We start from the raw sequence: 11,521 nt of genomic DNA on the forward strand, positions 1-11,521 counted from the left end.
TCAATTAAAAAGGCACTCTTTCTAATTACTAATACTTTTGATTTAGGAAAAATTGCAGCGGAGGTCTCAAACCTTTCAATCTATTACAAATTACACCTTAACCTTTTATTTTTGCAGTCACAATCCCAAACGTTTCACTTTGACTGCAGTTGAAGTTTATGTAACGATTTTGTCTCGAATTCTATTAGTCAACACCGAAATTAATGGGCATCAATCAGGGCTTATTAAATTTCACAACTTTTTTAATCGAACACTTTCCAAACTAAGCCATCTGATCGGACCGTCCACTTCTTCATTCCTCAAATTTCAGCCGTTCAATATAATCTAAAGTTCGATTTTTATTTTCTTTTCTGTTAGGTTCCAACAACCCACGTGAAATCCTTGCCGTAGAGTCTGTTATCCAACGACTGAAAATCACGCCACGTCATATACCATTTTTACCGTATTTTCTCATTTTTCTCGCCCTAAAATTCTAATAAAACCCTTGACTCTTCCGTGTCTCTTAAGAAAAACAAACCCTAGCACTATCTCTCCCTCTCTCTAAAAAACGATCAAATTTTGAAAAAAGAAAAAAAAAAATGTATTTGCAAAATCAAATTAGGGTTTGAAAAAAAGAAAACTATTCTCCTTACTCGCCTTATCAAATCTCTCTCGTATGCTCGATCTTCACTGCTCCATCGTCGTCGTTTCGTTAATTTCCAGGACGGGTAAGAGATTAGATGTATTATGCGAACAGTACGTATATGTGTCAGATATGTGGTGATATTATTAGTTTTATTTAGTGTCATTTGATTTTTTTTCCTTTTTTTGGTGGAATCAGTTGGAATTCTTGAGTTTTATGGTTGGATATTGAAATTCGTGTGTATTTTTGGTTGATTATTGATTTTTTTATGTGGTTTGTGAGGACAGATCTGGATGGAAGATGAAATTTGGGGCTATTTTTTTGGGGTGGTTGGATTGAGGGGTTCTTGATGGAAAATAGTAAAGAGAATTCTTCGCGTGTTAAAATTCCCGGGAAGAGCAGATCTTTGGATCTTCAGAGCCTTTATAAATCTGGGGTTTCCAAGGAGGGACCGAGTAAAAAGAGAATTTCTGAAGAAAATCAATGTGAAGATGTTAACAAGAATAAGAAGAAGAGGAAGAGTAGAAAGGAGGTGCCTTTGAGTCATTTTGATCCCCAGGCTAAAAAGAATAGGAAGGATGAGGTGATTTCTGAGTTGGAATTGAAAAGGAAATCCAATAGTGGTAGTAATGGGTTGAATGGCATTTCGTTTGCTTTGGGCGAAGAAGACAGCAATTTTAAGATTCCAAGGCGGCCACGTGGTTCGGTGGGGAGGAAAAAGTTCGAAAGCATTCAGGATGCTAAACAGCTGGGATTGTCTGCTTCGGTCAATCAGGTTGAAAAATTTAATGCTGAAATTAGTAAGGATGAGGACGATGGTGGTCCAGATGGTGAGATAGTTAAGGTAGTTGATATTTCCAAAGCAAAGGTTGCTAATTCAAAAGTAAAACGAAGGGTGGGCCCTGATGAAGTGAAGGAGAGCAGGACAAAAGTAGCTCGGCGAGTTAAGGAAGAAGATTGTCTAGGTGGTGTAAATAATGGTAACACTTCTTCGGAAAAGCCATGGAGCAACATTAGGAAGAGGAAACATTTGGACACTGGTAGTGCAGGCAGTGGAACTGCATCAAAGAAGACTGAGCCTTTATTGGGTAGTTTAGTCTCGTCTAATCATGCTATTGATTTTCAAAATGACAATGACGACGATGATGATGAGGAGAACCTGGAACAGAATGCAGCTAGGATGCTTTCATCTCGATTTGATCCCAGCTGTACAGGGTTCTCGTCAAGGAGCAAATCTGACGTGTCAAGATGTGCTAATGGATTCTCTTATCTGGTTTCTTCTGCTCGAGATATGTTTAGTCAAGAGACTAGCTCATCTGCTGGTTTGGAGTCTGCATCAGCTCATACTGACATCAGGAACCTTAGACCAAGGAAAGAGCACAAAGGGAAGCGCATATCAAGGAAGCGCCGTCATTTCTATGAAATTGATTCTGGGTACTTGGATGCACACTGGGTTTTGAACCGTAGGATCAAGGTTTTCTGGCCATTGGATGAGACTTGGTATTATGGCCGTGTGAGTGAGTATGACTCCGAGAGTAAGCTTCATCATATAAACTATGATGATAAAGACGAGGAATGGATTAATCTTCGAAATGAAAAGTTCAAACTCTTGCTTCTCCCTAGTGAAGTTCCTTGCAATGCAAAACTTAAAAAACCATCCAAAGTTGATAAAATTGTTCATAAAGGTAAAGCAGGCATGGCTGCAGATGATGATAGCTCTGTAGGGACATATTTGGACTCAGAGCCCATTATATCATGGCTGGCTCGTTCTTCACGTCGTGTCAAACCTTTACCTAGCACTTTGAAGAAACAGAAAACCATGCAGCCGCATCTCCCTGTGGTCTCTCAACCGTGGTCTGAAGAATCGGATAACAAGAACAAAGATGTGGATTCCTCTGAAAGTGACAGAAGTCAGCTAAATTCTGATTCTGCACTGCCAGATGTTTCAGATGTTGCCAAACGGGCTGCTAAATCTCGAGTTGTAAAGAGTAGCTTCCACAATAGAAATCCTGTAGTGTATATGAGGAAGCGTTTTCGCAACATGTGCGAAGGGTTCTCTTCTGCGTCTAGACGTGGCAAGGTACGTGACAGTTCAACGGGTAAGGGTAAGGTTACTCTTCCTGTGCCTGTTATGAATAGCATGCAGACTACAGAAGGTTACAAACGATCCTCTGGTGTGGATATTACCAAGCTGTTGTGGTCAATTGATTACGATGGTGACCTCAGACTTAGTACGTCCTTTGTATCTTCTAAACAATTGAGATTTGAAATATGCTTACCTTTTTTGCCTTTCCTGGAATGTTTACTTGGAAAAGGAGATTTTTGGCTGTCCCATACTGTGCTACTGCAACATGGTGCGATTGTGGCTGTATCTCCTTCTGTCATGATGGAGATTCTTTTTGTCGACAGTGATCTTGGGGTGAGGTTTTTCTTGTTTGAAGGCTGCCTAAAACAGGCTGTAGCCTTGATCTTCCTCATCCTGACAGTGTTCAATCAACCTACTGAACAGAGGAATGTTAACAACCAATTGCCAGGTACCTCAATGAGGTTCAGACTTTCTTGTATTCAAGATCTAAAAAAGCAGCACCTGTTTGCATTTTATAGTTTCTCCAAACTGAAAAGGTCGAAGTGGCTATGCCTTGACTCTAAGCTTCTGCAACATTGTGTACTTTTGACACGACTACTGGTACCAGAGTGCACATTTGATAACATCAAATCACTTGAACATGAGAGCTTTCCAGTACAAAAACCTTGTTTTGGTTTGGCACTGCCCTCATTTGAGGTATCTCTTTTTTTTTGTCCACACATTTATTACTTTAAAAGTCTCATTTCTATAGCTGGGATTGGACGATATAAAGTAATCTGGTTTACTTGTACCAACACAATAAAATTTGTTAACCTTATATGCCTTGGTAATAGAAACTAATTCTGCAAAACTGTGAATGGGCCATCTAAATTTTTGAATCAGAATCCTAATTTATTGACTCAATTTTGATTCCTTTTCCAAGCAAATTTATTGAAAGACATTGGTGGCAATTCTCAACTATTTCCTCTTTAAACACAATCAGGCAACCTAAAATCAAATTCCTCTTTTGGGTTCCCTCCCTGTTAACATGTCGAGGACGGCTTCTATTTTATATTTTTTTTTATTTTTTATTTTAACAATGATATGCTGTTTAATATTGATTTTTTATTATTAGAATTTGTAGAATGTACAAAGGATGAGATAAGGAATCCTCCACCAATCAAGATAGAACAAATCACTGATTTAATAGGTCTTTTCCAACCTAGAAGATTTAAAGGAAATAGAATTTATATAGTCCTTTGAAGTGGTGCATTTTTGGAATCAATGATATTTCACTCCAGTGAGAAATGTTACCTGCACATATCATGGTTTGAAAGGGCTGCCATGCGCTAATTTTTGAGTCAGACCCCATGCACACTGGCTACTCCTCAAAGCTCTTGAGGCGTGTGCCTCTTTTTTCCCCTCACAGTTGACTTTGTTTTTTGTCCTTCTCTTTTTTTGAGTCTAAACTTGAATTTTAAGTCTTTTTAATTTGATCCATCTCAAGTAAAAATACATTGTCTTGGGACATCAATTCTTTTACTTTTTTGACCTAATCATCCCCACGCTTGACCATCCCCAAGACACCCAAATTTTATTCAAAAAGATTTCAAAGCAGCAAACTCCGGCTGGAATTTTTAATTTCTACAATTTCTTTTTTCTTGCATTTCGCCTCCTTTTCTTTTTAAAATTCCGTTTTTTATAAAATTAAGTAATGGGTGGTTTGTTTATTTTGGTGTTTTTACTATGGAGTATTTTTAAGATTATTAATGGTCTTTTTTAATTTTTGTATTATTTTATATCTTTTGACTTAATTTTTGGTTTGCGGCGAGGCTTATGCCTTCTCTCACAAGAAAAAATGCCTTGCTACCTAGTTCTGCCTTTTTAAATGTTGGAACATGTTCTTTTGGCTCCTAACAAAAGCAATATGTCGTTTTCTAACATGGTCTATTGTAGTTCTCAAAGATCAAGATGCTCTAGATCATCTGGTAGATCTATGAATGAACCAAACAGAATGGCGATAAAAATTGTGTGGCCGATAATTTGTTGGGACAAGGCTTAGTTTGTTATTATTGTTGTGGCTGTGTTGTAGACTTATTCTCTTTTGTGTCAAAGGTTGACTGTGTACAAGCAACGTTGGTTACTAAGTTCTGCTTCTCATTGGCAATCAATTGTGGTGTCTTGTTGATTAGGGTTTAAAGAACAAAGACGTGCTTGGCATTCTGCCCATGGGTGTTTCTAGAGAATCCTGCAAGATGAGGTTGAGCCAGGGTGCTTTTAATTTGGCTTCAAAGCTTGCCAAGATTCCACCATTTGCTGTTTCATTTACTGCTGTACCTGCCTTCTTTACAACACTGCATCTCAAGTTGCTCATGGATCACAATTTTGCTTGTGTCAACCTTCAGGATCACGACATATTGTGCGCACTGAGGACTTCAGATATTTCGTGCCAACCAATTGCAGATAGCTCCACTCATATTGAGTCCAGCTTGGTGAATGTCCAGGATAAAATTGCTGAACACAATAATGTAGGAAATTTTTATACTGGAGCTCCTGTTTCTTTATTGTTGTCTGGATCTGAACAAGATTTGGGGAAAGATGTCTTCATAAGCAATGCTCATAAATCTGACTCGATTGGGGTTCTTCACAAGGAGAAGTCAGTTAGCTCTGAAACTACCGGTTGCTCTAAATATTTTGAAAAGAATGCAACTGAGTTTATTGTTCAGTCACTCGGGTGCGAATCAAATGAGCAGATGCATGAGCAGTGTGTTGTAATTACTCCCCAATCCATCACATCTCCAAGCTCCAATCTTAGGTGTGATAATGGGTTGAGTGGCACGAGTGTTGAATTTTCATCCCTTGACCAAGTTGATATTCCTTTTGATGGGAGAGGACGTATATCCCGACAGATATCTGATGTGGGTTGGAATATGACTGATGGCCCTATCCACAGCCCCAATCCTACTGGTCCCAGGAGTACTTGGTATCGTGGTAGAATCAGCTCGAGTACTGCACCTTTGGAAGATCTGTCACCTGTGTGGCATGATGGGAAGCGAAACTTTATGGCCAATAGATTCAGTAATGGGCCGAAGAAGCCACGTACTCAAGTTCAATACACATTGCCTTTTGGAGGTTATGATGCAAGTACGAAGCAGAAAACCCATAACCAGAGAGTTCTACCTTGCAAAAGAATTAGGAGAGCTAATGAGAAGAGGGTATCTGATGGTTCTAGGAGTTCTCAAAGAAATATGGAGTTGTTAGCATGTGGTGCTAATGTTTTAGTCACACTTGGGGACAAAGGTTGGAGAGAATGTGGAGCACAAGTTGTCTTAGAACTTTCAGATCATAATGAATGGAGATTGGCTATTAAATTTTCTGGGATTACAAAATATTCTTTTAAAGTTCAGCATATTTTGCAGCCTGGGTCAACTAACCGCTATACACATGCTATGATGTGGAAAGGGGGAAAGGACTGGGTACTGGAGTTCCCTGACAGGAGCCAGTGGATGCTTTTCAAGGAGATGCATGAAGAGTGCTACAATAGGAATATTCGTGCTGCTTCTGTGAAGAACATTCCTATTCCTGGCGTCCGACCTATTGAGGAAAGTGAACATTATGGAACTCTAGTGCCATTTGTTAGGAATCCTTTAAAGTATTTCCAACAAATTCAAACTGATGTTGAAATGGCGATGGATTCCTCTCGTATTTTATATGATATGGATAGTGATGATGAGATGTGGTTGATGACAAACAAGAAATCTTTATGCTCCAATAACAATAGATGTGGAGATATATCTGATGAATTGTTTGAGAAGACCATGGACATGTTGGAAAAAGTTTCATATATCCAACACCGTATGCACTTCACGTATGATGAACTTGAAGAGCTGATGGCTGGGATAGAGTCCAAAGAAACTGCTAAAGTTATTTATGAGCATTGGCGACAGAAGAGGGAGAGAATTGGCATGCCATTAATACGTCAACTCCAGGTATTCTTTTAATTATTTTGAAGTATTTTGTGGTTTTTTATTTTTATTTTATTTATTTATTTATTATTATTATTTTTTTTTTTTGAAGCTTATTTCGTAACTTGAATTTAAGAAACACATGACAAGTGGGTCATGGTATGTCCACCCTTGAAAGACAATACATGTATTTTCATGATCATACATGGCTAGTACATGATAATGTACCGTGGAAACTTCAGCAGGAGAGTGTTATTTAACATGGAGGTGCATATCTAATAATTTTATATATAATTTCATGGTACGATTACTTTATGATATCAATATAGTCGTGCAGTATGATTCAGACCCAGCCATGTGATTTATTTCGAAGAAAAGATCAGGCGAAATCAATGTGTTTGTATGTATGCATTTGATTTGTTATTGTCGTTTTCACATCATTGTGATGTTGCTGATCAAGATTCCTTCCCCTATTATATTGTCAGCCTCCGCTATGGGAGAGGTATGAGCAGCAGCTGAAAGAGTGGGAGCATTCTGTGGCCAGAGCCAACACTGCCCTCTCTGCTGCTTTCCAGGAGAACTCATCCGCACTTGAGAAACCACCCATGTTTGCATTTTGTCTAAAACCACGAGGTCTAGATGTTCCCAACAAGGGTTCAAAACAACGGTCGCACAGGAGATTCCCTGCTTCTGGATACAACCATACTGTTTCAGGAGATCAATATGGTCTTCATGCTTCTGGTACGTACTATTCTTTCCAGTGTCCAAATTCAATTTTTTCCTTTTAATATTTATTTTTCTTAGCCTTTGTTCTCTGCTACAAGTTAGTTTTTCTCCCTCAGTTAATATTTACATATTATGTCAGGGAGGAGATCGTCTGGGTTTGCTTTTGGAGATCAGAAGGGGTTATTTCCAGTCAATATATACGATTCTGCTGATTCTTCACCATTATTACAGGCTTCAACTCGGGTATTGTCTCCAAGAGATGCTGTTGCACAAGGAAATTTCTTATTGAACACCGATGCATCTGAGTGGAATCGTCACACCAAATTTTATAACAACAAACCAAAGAAGTATGGATCATATTCATCTTATAATAATCAGTACACAATGGCCTCTTACAACAAGAGAACAGGGAGCATAAATGGGGTTCCACAGCGGAACACATGTTTACCCGAGTGGTCAAGTCAGAATCCCTATAATTTTAATCGACAACACAGGGTTGAGGTTGAGCAGTTGGATGGTTCAGATCTTCATGAGTTCCGTTTGCGTGATGCATCGGGTGCAGCACAGCATGCGCGTAATATGGCTAAACTCAAGAGGGAGAAGGCCCAGAGATTGCTTTACAGAGCAGATTTAGCTATCCACAAAGCTGTGGTTGCTTTAATGACAGCAGACGCAATCAAATCTGCTTCAAACTCAAATGGCAGTGGTTAAAATGATTGGTGTGATTATGTAATTATAAATAGCTTATCGAAGTTGCATGACTATTTCAAGTGGCCCCCGTTTTGTGCCGAGAGGATCGACCCCCATCTGTCTATAGCAGCAACTACTGCCTACAGCAGTTAGAGCAGTAAATGTTTGGTTCTGCCAGTCCATATAGAGCTTTCCCGGCACCTCCAGTTGTCGTTACTCCAGCCTTTATTTGCTTTTTCACGAGGAGCCAATTTTCCATTTTTCAGTCAGATGCAACTTCTATGGTACTTTTGCCAGCAAGGACGGGAGGAATTCTTGCTTGCTGTCAAGCGCTGTATAGAAAATTTTATTGCCGTATTTTATTCTGCATGACCATTTAACCTTAGTCTTAGTGTTTCAAAATGGATCCCAAATAATAACATGACATATCTTGGAATCAAACTATGAAATTGAGGTTTTTGGTGATTAGATCGCGTTACTTTGACATCTGTTTCGAGACAGACGTGCCCCAATCTTTTTGTACAAGCTTCTTGTGGTTTTAAGAATCGTCCAAAGATTTAGACGGTGTTATTGTGAAAATAGAAATGATGAGTTTTAATTTTTGAATTGCTACGAGTTTTTGGTCCAAATTTACTTACTTTTATTGGTGGGAGTAGAGACCTTACTCATGAGAATGAATTTTCAAAGCAAAACCATTCTCATGTGAGGCTGCTGGAGCTGCAGGGTGGCCTGGCCTGGGCGTGCCGTTTTCTTACTTACCAAGGCTTGCAAAAGTATTCGGTTACTGTCCATGTTTCGTTAACTTAAAAGTTTTACTTATAAGTTAATAATCTGCGAATAATTTTTTGAGGTAATGCTATTCATGGTTAATAATTGTAGCAGTCATTCTTTTAGGGCATTAGCTTGTTAGTTGAGGCCATAAATTACAAAAAATTAATACCTTAAATAACAAACTATCACGTTGGATGATTACTGCAATCGCTAATTATGAATATCGTTATTCATTTTTAAACTAGTTAAAAAGGGAACAACTTTATGTTTGTTTGGATTGTGTTTTATTTTGAATTTTGAGTTTATTTTCAGTTTTCAATTTTGAGGATTTGTTTTAAAATTGCTTAGGTTTATCATTTTGAAAAATTATTTCTCAAAGAGAAAATTAAAAACACGTTTGATTTGAAAGTTTGAAAAATTGTTTTATAACATCTTATACCATGATATTTGATCATTCAATAAAAATATAACAAAGTTATGTTATGCATTGTCAAGTAATAATACATTTTAAAGTTAGTAAATCCTACAATATTTTCTTCTTGTTAAAAAGTTTTTTGAAAAAATAAATTGAGTTAAAAAAAAAAAAAAAAAAAAAAAAAAAAAAATTAAGAACGTAGACTATGATTTTTTTACATGTGCTCATTTAAATATTTTTCAAATTTTTTATGAAAATAATCATTAAGGGGTCCGTTTAATTGCAAAGATGGAATTGAATTGAAAACGAATTTCAGGGAATTGAATTGCCTATAAATTGTTTTCCTGTGAATTGTAAATTATTGTGTTTGATTTGTATAATTTTTCACGTGGAAAATATTAAAATAAAAATATTTTTTGGTGTTCGTTTGGCTTTATTTTACATAAAATTTGTCAATTAAAGAGATATATTTTACTGGTATTGGGGATGAAATTTGTTTCCACTGTTAAAAATTTTTTTTTTAAGAAAATCATCTATCTTTTGGTTTTGGTTTGACTTTGTTTTACATGGAAATTGTCAAGTAAAGGAAAATATTTTTTTTACAATAATTCTTAAAATTTGTTTCCATTGTCAAAAAAATAAAATAAAAAAATAAAATTGAAAAAGAAAAAATGCTACGGTAGCTCGAAATTGAAAATTCAAGGAAAATTTCGAAAATGGCTTAGTGGCAAGAAATGTGGATAACGAATTCTAGGAAAAAAAGGCTATCAAACAATGGAAAAGTGGAAGATAAAATTGATTTTTCAAGTTCCATGGAAAATAAATGGCTATCAAACATAGCCTAAGTGTTTGAACTATTTTTATGTTTTATAATTTTAATTTTTCTAGAAATTTTTATAATTTTTTTTTTCAAATTTTTTTTTTATTTTCTTTAAATTTTAGTTTTTTGGAATTCTAGAATTTATTTTTTTATTTTTATTTTTTAAATATTTAATTTTTATTTGTTAGAATTTTATATTTTTATTTTTAAAAATTTTTAATTTTTAAAATTTTATTTAAATGCTTATTTTCCATGTTTTGAGTTTTATCAGAATTTAAATAAAAAATGCTCAAAACGAAAAAAATACGTCTTGAGTTTTATTTTATAAATTTAACCTTTTTTTCGAAAATGCATATTCAAATATACAACACCAAATACATTTTCAATATTTTGCAAAATTGAAAACTGAAAACAGCAAATCAAACGCACTATAATCTTTTTCACATTAAAATAAGAGTTGCTTTTATTTACTTTTATATTGAATTTTCCTTCCCAATTCATGAACGCTGCACAGTCCCCATTAATTATTTTCGGGATAGCTGTTGTTTTTCTACATTATTTTCTCTAAAGATAGGGATGACAAAAATATTTATTCAGCTCTGTATACGCGAATCTCATTTCGAATGGGATGGGAACTACCCTCCTACTCAGGTAAAAGAGACGGGGATGGGACGTGGTCGTTGCTCTGAAGTGGGTACGAGGCGAGTACAAAAGACATGATCCTCGTCAAGTTGTTTGCCTGGTTTAAAATTAATTTCAAATTTAAGATTTTTATAAAACAAAAAGAAAAGAATTTATCATCATCTTTAAATTGAACATGAACGGTTATTAAATTTAAAAAAAAAAATTAATAATATGCACTGATTAGAAATATAAAATAAATAAAAATATCAAGCCAAACCAATCTCGCCCCGAACTTGTCTCGTTTGGTTATAAATGGGCATGGAACATTTTAAACATAAACGTTAGAATACTAATATATTTGTCTCAATCGAATCTAAAACAATAAATTAATGCAAGGCTTGCCATAAAAATTTAGCCCCTTGTTTAATGGGGATTAAAATTAGATTTTTAGTAAATTTTGATAGAAGTTTTTGAAAAGTCGTGAGACTCAATTATGTGGTTAATATTGATTGTTTGACTTTAACTTGAATTAAAATCAATATAAAATAAGGACGTAAACTTGCAATTTAATTTTGTAGATAAGAAATATAATCATTAAAAAGTTAATAAAAATTAAGAAAATATGTTGTTCAAATTAATTGTTAATTTTAATTTAGATTTTATTCCTTTTTTATAGCCGAACCAAATAGAAGCTTTGACTATACTCATTTTCTAATTGCAATGAGCCTTCCTTCTTTCCTTCTTCTTCTTTTTTTTTTTTTTAGAATATATGATTAAAAAGTAAGCATTTACGTGCAAAATTATTTTATTAAAATAATATGTA

At 35.5% G+C, this 11,521-nt stretch overlaps 1 protein-coding gene across 3 annotated transcripts; it reads left to right on the forward strand.

Moving 5' to 3' along the window:
* The first annotated feature begins 525 nt into the window (after positions 1 to 525).
* On the forward strand, positions 526 to 8,580 carry LOC111398723. Of its 3 annotated transcripts, none has more exons than XM_023025780.1 (5): positions 526 to 707; positions 910 to 3,404; positions 4,880 to 6,676; positions 7,138 to 7,393; positions 7,518 to 8,580. In XM_023025780.1, exons 2-5 carry the CDS (start codon positions 972 to 974, stop codon positions 8,087 to 8,089), a joined length of 5,058 nt encoding a protein of 1,685 aa, XP_022881548.1. In that variant the 5' UTR covers positions 526 to 707; positions 910 to 971; the 3' UTR covers positions 8,090 to 8,580. The 3 variants fall into 3 exon arrangements, with proteins under 3 accessions (XP_022881548.1, XP_022881550.1, XP_022881549.1); XM_023025782.1 differs by having other exon boundaries at positions 5,093 to 6,676; XM_023025781.1 differs by having other exon boundaries at positions 567 to 3,404.
* The last annotated feature ends 2,941 nt before the right edge of the window (positions 8,581 to 11,521 follow it).

Source organism: Olea europaea, chromosome 8, assembly GCF_002742605.1.
Source record: "Olea europaea var. sylvestris chromosome 8, O_europaea_v1, whole genome shotgun sequence".
NCBI lineage: Eukaryota > Viridiplantae > Streptophyta > Magnoliopsida > Lamiales > Oleaceae > Olea > Olea europaea.